Source organism: Watersipora subatra, chromosome 4 (genome assembly GCF_963576615.1).
Source record: "Watersipora subatra chromosome 4, tzWatSuba1.1, whole genome shotgun sequence".
NCBI lineage: Eukaryota > Metazoa > Bryozoa > Gymnolaemata > Cheilostomatida > Watersiporidae > Watersipora > Watersipora subatra.
The window spans coordinates 48,240,167-48,254,886 of NC_088711.1; the positions used below are offsets into that span (position 1 = coordinate 48,240,167).

At 35.4% G+C, this 14,720-nt stretch overlaps 1 protein-coding gene across 1 annotated transcript in view; it reads left to right on the forward strand.

Annotated features, from left to right (window-relative positions):
* The window catches only part of LOC137395227 (dymeclin-like), a 41,863-nt gene that overhangs the window by 19,543 nt on the left and 7,600 nt on the right, over positions 1–14,720 (forward strand). The window contains exons 2-3 of the mRNA XM_068082074.1: positions 2,968–3,111; positions 12,062–12,227. Coding sequence (XP_067938175.1) covers positions 2,968–3,111; positions 12,062–12,227 — 310 coding nt within the window. The remainder of the gene's footprint in view (positions 1–2,967; positions 3,112–12,061; positions 12,228–14,720) is intronic.

The following is a 14,720-nucleotide window of genomic DNA, read 5'->3' on the forward strand; positions in this document are numbered from 1 at the left end:
TATTGATAGAAGCCTCCTAGTTGGGAAATATAGTTCTATATATATATATATATATATATAAATACATATCTTGAACCATAACTGCCACGTACAACTTTTATCGTATTTTTAGGTAAATCAGACACGCTGATTCCGATTTTGTACTCAAAATAAAGATTGGTTCACTAACTTTCAGAGTAATGATGGCTGTTTTACAGCGTTTTAATATCGATCTCGAAAACAACACGATCGGCACAACAAGCTCCGTCCATAAATTTGTGGCGTACGTTAATTTTTAGGAATGCAAGTTAGGGATGTTTAGCCCGATTTAGAATGATAGAGATGGGTGTCTTAAAACCCATTATTATCTAAATTCAGCCTTCAATATAATTTCAGTCTTTTCTGAAAGGTAGATAAGCTATTTGCTAACATTGCATATTTAAAAAAGAACTCATAAAAGTGCGATAACGACGCTAGCTCGTGATAAAATCCCGCTTCTTAGAGTTCATTTTTCTCGGCGTTTAGCCTATTAAACATCATGTAACAAGCTACGGGCAGTTTTAAATAATTTATCCACCTTTCAGAGAAGACTGAAATTATTTTGAAGGCTGAATTTAGATAATAATGGGTTTTAAGACACCCATCTCTATCATTCTAAATCGGACTAAACATCCTTAACTTGCGTTCCTAAAAATTAACGTACGCCACAAATTTATGGACGGAGCTTGTTGTGCCTTCTTGTGCTTGTATATATATATTCATATATATATGAATATATACATGTATATGTATATATGTATTCATGTATATATACGTATACATGTATATATATATATATATATATGTATATATACATGAGTAAAAGCGTAAGATCCGAGCCGAGTGCTCAATGATAAAATCAGAGCAAGTTAAAATGAATAAAACCGGCTCTAACTTTAGATAGAACACTTGATTACTATTAGTTTCATGCTTAGTAAGGGCAATCTTCAGTTATATATATATCTATAGATAAATATATATATATCTTTATATATAACGTTATTTATATATATAGATATATATATAGATAAAGTTAGTATCTCTATTGGTAATATATTAATCTATACTAGTAATTCAAGTACTGGTATAGTATATTTCATTTACTAGTATATACTAGGTAAATGCCCAGCGGTGCCCGGATAATAAAAGTCTTTGCACAAGATTTTTTTTAAACATATACAACACTTACCGTCATATAATATACATACCATACATAACATACATATAATGTATATAAATGTATGTATGTATAAAGAAATATACTAGATATTCCCCTGTCATACAGCCCACGACCATACCTGCCAACTCTCACGCATTGGGCGTGAGACTCACGCAATTGCCCCATGCCTCACGCATATCACACTCATGTCACGCAATTGCCCCTTTTCCCTAAGCAAACCTGCTTTTTGCCCCAATCTTCAAGTAGTAATCATATACTTACTACTAATAAGCAACTATGTATAAACATATTTGTGGCATTCTCATCTATCAATAACCTCCACCTCCGCGACATGTAGTTTCCATATGGAGTTATATTATCTTGCGCTGTGGTGCTTTTATACGCTATGAAAATTTACCCCACTTATCAAATCCTCACGTTTTCATTGCCCCCAAAATAGATTCTCACTCCTTTCCCCACTCCAGGGTTGGCAGGTCTGTCCACGACCAAAGTGATATTGGAAAAAAAAAGGGTACTGATGGTTGAGAAATGCAATTTATTAGCAGTCAAATGGCACTGCAGTGTAATAGGATAACTGCAATGGTAGCTGTAACGTACTGGGTGTTATTATGTACAACAAACAGCAATAATGAAAGGAAAAGATGATATGTTTATATCTATCCCCTTGCAATAGGAGAAATGCAATATTAGAAGTAAAATGCACTGATATTATTAGAATAACCAATATTATTAATATCTTACTACAGTACTAATAATAAAAAACCAATGCACAATTATGTTTACATTTCAAAACGTCATAGCTAACAATATCAAGAAGTTGTGATATTTATATAGATTTTTAGAAAATCTATTCAACAAAAACTATTTAAAAAAATAATAACAGTAACATATTGCCCAACAGCAGTCACTATATACTTCGATCTTGTAAATTTGAATGCTTATTCTTATAATTAAATCTTATAAAATCGAATAATTATTCTTATAATTAAATCTTTTAAAATAGAATAATTATTCTTATAATTAAATACTGTAATAATCTCATAAGAATCATTAAAAAAATATCATCGTCATTTCCTTTACTTTCACTGCTTTGGACATCAGTTGGAATACCAAAGTACTCATAAGTGTCCAAAATGTTAGTTACTTAAAAATCGGCAAAAAAGAAACGATCGCTTTTCAGTACTTCTACGTTAATTACAGAAACCATCGGCAATTGAACAATGCTATAGACTGGTAAAATTTGCACGTTTTTTTTTCGTGAAATGCGCACGACTTAATAGTTCTATTCTCTGTTGCTCGACATTTCATTTGCCGGTCTTAATTTTGATAAAAATAAGGCTTGTCAAGTTTTAATAACGATTTTAAGCCGAATTAATCTGTCTATTTATGTATAATCGGATCAGATGGGTAAGGTTTAGGAAATTTTCTACAAACAATAAAGACTTGGTAACATATTTAAATAGGTTTATATATGTTTTGTATCATTATTATACTTAAACGACTCCATTGAAAAATTGTTAAATTTATTGATGAGATTTCGGTACAAGGGTTTGCGACGGGTGTTGATGAATAATTTTCATGAGTTGTGTGCACATGCATTTATCATAAATCTCTCAAACAATCGCTCCGCTCGTGTTTGGTCGTGGGATTATTTTGTTTTACTGTATTCAGTGTTCAATTCCAGTGTTCAATAATATGCGTCATAATATTTAATAGAAGACAATTTCTGATAGCGTCTGCTGATTAATCTACACATGTGATTGTTACAGTCACTCTATGCTTCTCTGTGTAAGGACTTGCATAATGAGCACGCAACTCTTCTTCTCTATAAACTTCTACATGAAAACCAGGTGATGAGAGCGTTCGTACTCTCACGCACAGACATGGAAAAGCTGGCTGAGCCTCTTCTCATGGTAAGTTTCATGGACCAATAGTCTTAACCAAATTTTATTTGTTAAGAACAAAAAAAAAACCAAAATGTCTATATCTAGTCCATTTTATATCTGGTAATTTGGGCTCTTTTGCTATAAGACTACATAGCATTATCATGTTAACATGACACAGTTTCTGTTTAGTAGATTTCATGAGAAAATATCAGTATTTTTCTATCATTTGCAATTTAACTGTCAACATGTGTCGAGATTAAAATCGACAAGCCTCGATCCCGGTTAAAACGCTTAAAAAAAACTATGTGCGAAATTTCGTCACTAGTTGTTATCGTTGCGTCAGTTGATATCAGCTATTGCTTTCAAGTGGTAATGTAACGTGTTTCTATTTTGTCGGTCTCTTTGCAACTGTAAATGTCATGATCACACTTTCACTTGGTCTGAGCATTTTAACCGTGACTTTAATTTTCTCGGTTTTAATCCTGGTCATCAGATCACCTCAAACATCAAAACAATCTTGAAGGATAGAAAAGTAACCATACTTTCTGAAAAACAATCAAAAAATCTGAAACTTTCTAAGTTACATAATAATAATAGTATATCAATTGCTGCAAATATATATTCAAAACAAGTTACATAAAACAATTTTTACTTTGATAAGGGCCGTGTGCATCCATCTGGAACCACACCAACAGCATTAGTAAAAATGATTGCACCGCATAGGGATCGAACCCTAATATTAAAAAGCCAAGCGCTACCTGCTCCACCACCCGACCACTTTTTTACATATAAGAATAGTTGTACACATACTTATTACACATAACTATTACACTGCCTGCATACTAGTGTTTACAATACACGCATAACCTAAAATAAAACATGAAAATAATAATTAGCATCGTTTGCTTGAACTAGCTTGCGATTGCGATCCGATTTTTTTATTTTGGTTCATTTCAGCTTCTTCTGGATGTTCAATATCTTCTTCAGTGTTTACTGACCTGAAATCTCTTTCTTAACTGCTAAACTAGTCCATATTGGTGTACAAGCAAATTTGTTTTAGCCATGCAAAGACTTTTTCGCATTTTGAATACTTTTCACATAAAGAAAGAAAAACTTTCAGCCACAAGTACAGCTTGCACATGAGTGTTAAGCACAAATATTAGCCTTAAAATAGTAATATGGACTGTATTGTCATTATTTAAGCAATTTTATTTGTTCTAATTACTCAAAATACAATAATTAGTTATATAACAAATTTCTGAAAAATTTATAATTTGAGTACCGAAAATCTGTTTGAATCCAGAGATACTTTTACTCGAATGTTTTGGCTGAGTGCTGAATTGTTCAGTGAGGAAGTAGAGCGTCGAGGTGATCGTAATTATGGGACCACTTGAGTAGTTTATTTCGTGTTTGTTGTCATTTATGACATAAACTCTTTTTTTTTTCTCTATGTATGCTACAGTAAATGTTTTTTAATGGAAAGATCCTATATAGTTTTTACTTACTATTACGTAAGAATTTTTATATAACATAAGTTTTCATATTGGTTTAAGTTATCAAATTCAATTTGAACAATGAAAGTTCCATAATTAACGTTTAAAATATAATTTTCTCTCTCTTGCGGCACTTGGAAAAGAAAATGACGTGTAGAAGTATATCAGTTATATACTAGTATCCTCGCTGGCTACTGTGTCATTCAAGGTCATCAGGTGTGCAGATAAAGTGAAGAGATTCACTATGTTTCCATGATGCGCAGTGCTTCGGAGTATTCTTCCGATCTTCTTTCACCTAAATTTAATTATGGTCTGCATTCACGAGGATGATGAGGTGATTACTTTCCTGGACTTTGTCATCGATGCCAACACTTTTCGAAAAATCGGTGGCAAGTCCTAAATTAACGTTTAAATAATATATTACTTAAAAATACTTATTAAAAATATAATACTATGTAAAAAGTGTGTTAAGATTTGTAAAACCTTGTGAATGTGTATTGTAAATACAAGTATAATGACGACAGAATCATAAAAACACTGTTTATGACGTTCGGTATCCGTGATCATTTATATTTCTCCATCAGGCGATTCGATTTATACAATTTCTCTTCTCTGGCTAATTTGCGGTATTTGCTGAAAACCACTGCGCAGCATGGAAACGTACAATCCCCTCAACTTCGGAGGGAGCTGCTTCGCAGTACTGCGCACCATGGAAACATAGTGATTATGCAGCTGCACAGTTAGTCAGAAATACCCAAAGGTTGTCAATTCGTGCATTTGTTAGAGTGTGTCAGTCTGCCAATCTAAATGTCACGAGTTGGAGTCACATCGAAGTCAATGCTTTATCTTAACTTCTAACCTTGGTTTTGAGGAAAATGGACAGACAGACACCGTTCTCATGATAGCAAGCCTAATTGTATATATTTTTGGTTTTACTTTATTTTAGACATATACAGTCAAACATGGATAACTCGCCCACGGATAATTATAAATTGCTTTAGATAACTCGACCTAAACTCTGTTAACTCGAACAGTTTTTTGCCCAATGGCTACCGAGACAGTTGTTATCGCTTTAGAAAATCACTTTATTCCAAGTCATAGAGGTAAACCTCAACTTTTCGTAAATCATAGGCGTCGTTATTACCACCGTCGGCAAAATATTTTTGTCAACGACTTTTGTAAAGGAATTTTGATTTTTACCAAACATCCGCTTAGCGATCTCCTTTCGGAAGCATGGAAAAGTGAGGTGACCTTCGCATAAACTTCAAGAAAAATTGGCAAAATTGATCTCGGTTAAAGCGCTTAAAAGAAAAAGATGTCTTTTCTTCTGAGCATTTCAACAACGATCAAGTTTTGCCAATTTTAATCTAAAAAACGTCCTGGCAATAACATCACCTCAAACAACAAAACAATCTCAAGTGATAGAAAAATCTCCTATAATTTTTGATAAAAAAAGTTTTAAACTTTACATTAGAAGCATTTAATTTGGAACAAGCCATTTATGCTTTTGATTTATATTATAGTTTGTATATCTGCATTTATCTACTAATAAATAAATAAATACATGGACTTGTGACAGTGCTCTGATAACTTGAACGCTCTGATAACTCGAACACTTTTGCTCGGTCCCGTGAAGTTCAAATTATCCATGTTTGACTGTATATATAATAATTTTATTTTTTCGTTTTAGCGTAAATCTTGCTTTTTAAAAAAAGTGAAAAAAATCTAGTTAAATTGACATCGAAGGTTTGTGTTCTCCTAACTTTATGTAAAATTACCGTAATTATGAAATCTCAATCAAATGAAAGTGATAAGTAAAGAAAAGTTGTCTATACAAACTAATACCACCTTTACTGTGCATTCGTTAAATTAGAGAGTTATAGTTTTTTTTTATTTGAATGGCCAAAAGAGTGAGTCTATGATGATCTTAAAACGGATTAGACAATTTACATGTATTTTACTGTTCGTACAATGTAATATCTCTATAACATAAACGGTCTCGGATTGGATTATTTACACAGGCGCCTACTGTACATATTTACACAGGCGCCTACTGTACATATTCCAAAAGCAAGTTTTGTAGACACTCGCTGTCATCACAAGTATTTCTGAAAATATAATCTATTTACTGGGCACCCGTTTTATCCTACCCTGTGATTGACAATCAGGGCTGGCCAGCTAAATATTAAGACGCTACAAATACTCCAAAGATCATCAATTTACTTTTATATAATTACACGTATACAACCCATCGTTCATAAACCATGGTAAATTCGGCCCCTTTTGTCGAAATATCTAAGCTTGGTTTATGTTTGGTAGATTTCGTGCCACATGTGCAGATACCACAACGTTACATCAAAGTCAGGATGAAAAGACGAATATGGGTTGATATTTAATACTATTCTTATGTAGAACACCCTTAGTTTCCTGTTTATGTGCATGCATTGTACTGCCATAGTTTATCCAACAAATACGTAACAATTTATTTTATTAAAAATAATCCCTCTTTGTTAATAATTCATAGTTTTAGGGAAGGCTTGGAATAATAAAGTTATTTTAAACTGTTCATAAGTACAACCACCATTGTAATAGATGGATACAGATAGCAGGCTTGTAACTACCAGCATACTTTTAACCAATTTGCTCGAATCAGCTTTCATCTTTACTGCCCTGTCACTCCTGGAGAAATAGTTAAAATATTTGCCATGTTTCCTATTGCTAGTAGGTCAGGTTCTTTATGCCTACTATTTTTCATGAGAGTACTATTGTCATGAGTGACGAGCATAGCAAGGGCATAGCTTGATGTCTTATCCCTGAGTGCTGTAAGCTAAGAAGGTATTGCTTGAAGTGGCCATGGAAAAATAGCAGATCAAATTGCAGATCGCTTTATCCTTTTCTGTCATGTGTAATCTTTTGGCTTTTGTGTTTGGAACACGCTAGCATACACCTCTCTTAACTTTATGTTGAAATCTATCAAACTTTTGTGTAGTTTTTATTATGTTGTATTTAAAATTGCTAGTCATGGAAGAAAGTTGATTCCTCAATATGAAAATACTCAGGCTACAACAGGATATAAAAGTGAAATTTTGGCAGTTAGGCTTACTACTTCAGGTATTTTTAGAGTTGATCATCACTAATGTTATTTGGACATTTAGCTCTAGAGACCTCATACTATCACATCTCCATCTAGTCCAAACTTGTTGGCTGGTGCGAATGTCGTCTGTCAGTTTGTGGTTTAAAGGTTGGTTCACACTATATCTCTGTATGTCTGCATTGTCCTCTCAGCGATTATTTGTCGATTATATGCACCATGAACCAATGGCATCGTCGAGGAATTGCAGATATTTTGGGAAAGTTTGCAGCTGTCAAGCTTTCCCGATAGTTTACCGAGCATTCACGACAGCCTGTGCAATGTGCACCATCTCGACTATGGTGATTGGTTGTCGCCGATTGCTTGATCCATATCTCTTTTGCAGATCCTGTGGGACTCGTATTTCATCGTTTGTGCGACCGCATTGTATAAGAGAATGCTATACTGCGGACATTTCGATGATGAAAACGCAAATGGGTTTTTGAGAGTGTGAACATTGTTCTTACAGACGATCACCGAAGTATTGTGATTAACAGTGACATATGGTGATATAGTGTGAACAGCCTTGAGCGTTGACTTTGAACAAAATTTACATTAGAGTTATTTGGTATCATAAAGTTCGCCATGTCTTACTCTGCTGTGTTGTAAGTTCAAAATATGTGGAAATGTGATTACAAGCTCTTGAAAGCTTAAAAACGAACAGATAAAACAACGGCTGTATGTTGGAATCCCTTATTTTGATGACGTATTCAACTTGACGTGGTTATTGTTTGGCACAAGATGTTATCATGTGAAATAAAAGGCCAATAAAAAGTTCAATATAAAGCGTTTCATAGCACTAGTTTATGACAAACACTTCGGGTTCTACCGAAAAGTCCATATCAAATATAGATGCTCGCTACTTTACAGTTTTGTTTCATCTTGGTCTAATCATCTAATCATAATCTGATCATGTGACCCATACTTCTTGCCTATTTCCCATGGAATGTTGCAAACACTTTCTGTAGCATTTTTCGACCATCACAGGTGACTAACGGGCTCCTCATGTTTATCAGAGGATGATATGCACCCCCTCTAGCTAAGATTAAAAAATTAAACATATTTTTAGGCTAGGTTTTGAGATATCAGTGCTCAAAGTGACAGCATTACAATGATAATGAAATAGACTCGTAAGGACAATAGACATGGTTTTATCGAATGCGTGAAAGTACATTTGTGACAATATTTCGACGAATGAGGTTGCATGAACGTGTAAACAGAAGCACATCATGTTCAACTACCCCACAATTAAACCATATTGAGAGGGATTCCAACCTACAGCTGAAATAATGAATATATGAATATTCTTATATATGAAAAATGAATATGAATTAAAATTTGAATTTTGTTGTAAGTCAACCTTTAAGGGCTGCTTTCACGCTGCTCTGCGCGAAAGGTCAGAGAAGCAATCACTGTGATGTTAGTAAGGTTACTACCCGCATATCCACTTGTGAACAAAGCATTCATGGTCATTCAACCAGCACGCTTACAAATTCACATGCTGACCTCTGTCGTGTAGTCACGTCATCATTTCAAATTGTCGTATCGAAATTCACAGATTGTATGCAATATTTTATGCGCATTCATGAGGTCTTGCTTGTTAACATATCATTCGCAATTATCTTCTCTTCCTTCGGTGTAATTTTATCTGCATACAGCTTAATTTATTTTTCAAAAAGTTGCAGATTCAGAAGATCCATTAACATCACGTTCTTGATCTAAGCCATATTTTTGACAAGTTACTGGTACTAATGCTGACCACACAAGTGATTGACTAGTTTATACAGTTGAAACTCTACTTATGAAAGTCTTTACATATGAACTTTTCTAGTTACAAGAGTTCTTGGTAGAAATTACGCTTTGACTTCTGAAAGATACTTTTAGATATGAAATACTTTTTGCCTGTTTGTTAGCTTCGTGCCTTAGCTTGTTTGCTTTCCATGGGTATGACGTAGAGCGCGTCTCACTCAGTTTTTACTGCTAGGGAAAGTCAGTAACAGGCAACTGTTTTGATTTTATTCATTGTATAATTTGGAGTTATCGTGTATTGCATACAGAGTAGGGCAACTTTTGTTTCTAGCACTTAAAGTTTTTACGCTTTTTTCACTATCAATTTTTCCATTCATGCTGGTGTAGCTAAATCTTTTTGCTTTCTCTTAGCCTCATATAGATTGCCAACTCTCAAGGTAAACAAACATACCGCTTATGGTTTTTATTCGTTATTGCTGTTTTCTTTTTTTTCAATGCATTCATAATAATTCTTATAATAGTAATTTTAGTAATAGTATAATTTTACAGGTTTTAACCATTGTATGTAGTTATAATTTATACATATATTATATTTGAGTTTTGAGGGAACTTGGAAGGGAAAATGCCTGTTATATGGGAAAATCGATTTCTACTTACGGAACAACTTCCAAAACAAATTACTTTCATAAACAGAGGTTCCACTGAAGGTTAGATTTCAATACAATCTGTTACTCTGGAAAATTTATTTACGCAGTATGGTAATTTGATTCTTGCCATGGCTTCCTCTTTGATCGAAACCATGAGGATCATGCCGCTTTGTCTCTGATCAACTAAGTCGGGATTGGCAAACCCAAAGTGTCAAGATGCAGAAGCTTCCGGAATATTTTGCCTATATGTGAAATCTGAACAGATTTATTATTTAGTTATAGAAAATCATTAAGCGAGCAAAAAGAGGTCAAAGTTGACCATGCAAGATTGCTTTGTATTTTTTCATTATAGCTTAGACATAACTATTGAGAATTCCTTAATGCTGTTTTGACATAGTGTATTTGTTATGTTATAGAGATATCGCTAACCATATTCTGGCTCTGGTTATATACATTTACTACATGATATTTTGATTCAACAGGCAGTAGCTTGTCCTGTAGAAAAATGATCATCGGTTTTGGAATGTTCCATAAAAACATTCATGCGACCATTTGAAAACATGTTTGAAGTTGACTTCTACTAAATATACTACGACGATGACAAAACTACTGATTAACAATAACTGATAAACAAAACTGAGATTCTAATCTACGGTGGTCTCGCGATGGCTGCGATTAACTGTTCATTTTTGAGCTTTTAAGAGTTTGTAATCACATTTCCACATATTTTGAACCTACAACACAGTAGAGTAAGACATGGTGAACCTTCTGATATTAAACAACTGTAGCGTGAATTTTGTTGCGAGTCAACCTTTAAAAGCTATTAAAAACATGCTTTGGCAGATTGTTGGCTTGTCAATCCACATGTACTTTGGTTCGATCCTCTTTCGCTCGATCCTACTTTGGAGCGATGTCCCTGCTCTAGATATCGATTGGTGATAATACTAAATTTAACTTATAAGTTTTTGTTCAGAATTGGTTGGTATCTCCTGTTTTATTGGCTGATTATTACTATTAGATTATTGGATTTGAAAGTTACAAAAATCAGTAACTTTGTCGTTTCGAGAATTCATTTCACAGCTAGTAGGTTATACAGCAGGTCTGGTATGATTAAATAAGATTGATGGCGTACTAGATGGCATCATTGTGCATGCTTGGTCAGCCTGCCTGTAGTTGCTGCCGCAACAACAAGATGACACATGCTCAACATCAACCTGTGTAGACGCCCCTTTAGGTCATTATATTAGTACCTCTTTAATATGCCCAGAGATCCTGAAAAGTTTGGATGCTCAAGTCGACATGTGGCACCATGTACAAGACTTTCTTTCAGTAGGTTCCTATGAATCAAATGAGCTGATGTCATCATAGCCTATGGATCCATGTATTGCTTTACTACATCTTTTGATTACCCCCTACATTAGTTTTGGTTTTAACCATATTTTAAGTATATTTAATTATTTTGCAACCATAAATGTTGATTTCCATATTTAACTAAAATAGGAGATTTGTTAATAAGCCAGATCAGAGCTGTGACTCTTTGGTTATCAAGTACCCATTGATGAACTGGTCATATAGCACTTCTTGGTTACCATACAATTACAGGACAACTTAGGAAAATTGAGCTACCCAGCCATAGACCTATTAATTATACTATACCTATTAACTATTATTAACTATAAGTACAGTTAATAGGTCTATGTACCCAGCATTGCTCTACGGCTGCATTTGTTGTGTCAAAGCTTTCTTTATTTTTATTATCTGGTATCTTCTTGCATCTGGTATGTGCAGGCTTCAGTTGCCAGGCACTAATAGGAAATTCCCGATTTGTTTTTGTTAAAATTTTTATGTTCTTCAAAAAGATTCTCAAATTGCAAAAGGTTTCTAGCTTTTATCTTGAAAGTTATATTTATCAGTTTGGTGATTTTAGTGGCACACTTTTCATTGAATATCCACTGCAGGTGCTCTACCAGCAAGATGACCAGACGAGCTCCAACCACATTTACCTAACGTTGATAACTTTGCTCATGCTCACCGAAGATGACGGGTTTAACAAAGATCTATTTCAGACAAGACTGCGGGCAGTCAAGTGGTACAAGGAAAAACATCTTACAGACGTCACCTTGGGTAAGTCTAGTGAAAGAGAAACAGGAGTTCAGGTGGGAGGTGGAGAGAGTTGGTGAGAGAGTGGGTTAAAGGGTCACTCATGTCAAATTTTAAAAGATTTTAATTTAAAATTATTGATATTTTTCTATCATTTTGGACTTTCTTCATTGTTTTAGGCGATCAGGGGAGGGTGAGAGGGAGGAGAGGAGGGAGGATGAGAGAGAGGAGGGAGGGTGAGAGAGAGGAGGGAGGGTGAGAGAGAGGAGGGAGGGTGAGAGAAAGAGGAGGGAGGGTGAGAGAGAGGAGGGAGGGTGAGAGAGAGGAGGGAGGGTGAGAGAAAGAGGAGGGAGGGTGAGAGAGAGGAGGGAGGGTGAGAGAGAGAGAGGAGGGAGGGTGAGAGAGAGAGGAGGGAGGGTGAGAGAGAGAGGAGGGAGGGTGAGAGAGAGAGGAGGGAGGGTGAGAGAGAGAGGAGGGAGGGTGAGAGAGAGAGGAGGGAGGGTGAGAGAGAGGAGGGAGGGTGAGAGAGAGGAGGGAGGGTGAGAGAGAGGAGGGAGGGTGAGAGAGAGTGGAGGGAGGGTGAGAGAGAGGAGGGAGGGTGAGAGATAGGAGGGAGGGTGAGAGAGAGGAGGGAGGGTGAGAGAGAGTGGAGGGAGGGTGAGAGAGAGAAGGGAGGGTGAGAGAGTAAACAGAATATATGTTTACCAAAGTCAATGTAGTACTGTTTCTACTGAAATTTGTTATTTCCCATTGGAATGATTCACCTTATTGTGAACCTTACCTACACACCAACCGCTTGACGGAAGTTATTAGTTGTCTTAGCTGCTGTCTTCACTAAGCTACCCACCAAAGATAGATTTGCGTTTTATGCTGGTTCAAAGAAATTTATTGTAAATTTACAACATATCGGCATCATGCTGAAGACATATTTGCAAAGCTATAACCCATAGCCTGTGAATCAAAGCTATAACCCGTAGCCTGTGAATCAGAGCTATAACCCGTAGCCTGTGAATCAAAGCTATAGCCCATAGCCTTTGAATGCAAGCTATTGCCTATAGCTATAGCCTGGGAATCATTCCTAATAAAGCGCACTTGTTTGTTATTGCTATCAATTATAAAAACTGAATTTTTCATCATGATAAAAACCTATTAGTGCTGTGAAATATCAACTTATGCAATTACCCTAACATTTGCTGCCTTAACCGACAGCTTAAGCAGACATTCCCATTGAATTTCGTGTTCAACGTCACAAGGTTCCACAACTCTTATTTGATATTCCAGCACTTACAGTGTATATGAGATTAAGAGGGCTTGTCAATTGTTATTTTACTGGTCATTAGTCAGAGTGAATAATTACTGCAGTTTTTAGTTACTCTTGGGTATCCTCTTTTTCTAACTCTGTGAGTAAGTGAGAAAGTGCTCTTGTCGAAGCTGCTTTTATTTAGCCTCAGAGCTACAATTTAGAGAAAATTTTACCTGATAGTTACCAGATGTTTTCTTGTTTTTCACTGTTGACTGGTCTTGCTGTTAGAGCTGTGCATCACTCATCTTTGTTGTCATTGGCTGATGCTGTTAGAGCTGTGCATCACTCATCTTTGTTGTCATTGGCTGAATGCAAAAATGATTTGTTCAATAGTTTGCAAATGAAATTTCCTGTATGTCTGTTACTTTCCCATAAACTGCCTTAATAGTTCTTCAAGTTCTCTCCTGTATTATTATTATTATTATCATTCTATTGGTAAACTCTCCATGCATAATGCTGCTCTTTCTTCAAGAGTGTTAATATCTTTGGATACCTTTGCGGCTACAAAAAGAGAGGAAGGTTATGTTGCTGTCTGCTGAAAACCCTTTCTGAGCATGAACAAAATTTTTTAGATTTCATCTCCTTCGTTATCTTAAACAAATATTTCGTATGATTATGGATTCATTTAAATCTGGTGTGCCTTGGTTTTTTCACTGTTAAAGATGTAGTTGCGTCAAAAATGAAATTAGGACCCATAAAAGGCTAAAACATCAGCTACAATTTGATGCCATTTTTGTCTTTGTAGACCAACCCTGTCCAGAGATATATGCGTTTGAATGAGGCCCTCTTTTAAAAAGCTCACGTTCCAGCGGGTGCCAATTTCGTGACGTAACTAGTTTGTTTTCTGAAACGAAACCACGAGCGATAAATATGAGGTCGCTTCGTTAGCCAATCACGATCGCGAAGTTTTTATATAGACCGTAATAAATGTTATCACTCGTAAAACGCGTTGTCTGTGATCTCGAAGATTCTCATCGCTAGAGAATTCATGCTCATCGTTACTGATTCAACGCGTTTCAACAATTACTAAGTTATACATAGTTTTAAAATGGCTTCAAGTTCGAGCGACCGCTACTCAGAGTTATCTGAGCAACGTTTAGTAAAAGATTAGAGTAGACAGCCTATGGCCAAAGCTGACAGGCGTCAGCAGCGTTTTGCTGCAGAAGAAGACAGAATGGAGGTAAATTAACTTAGAGTCTTCTATACTTTAGTAA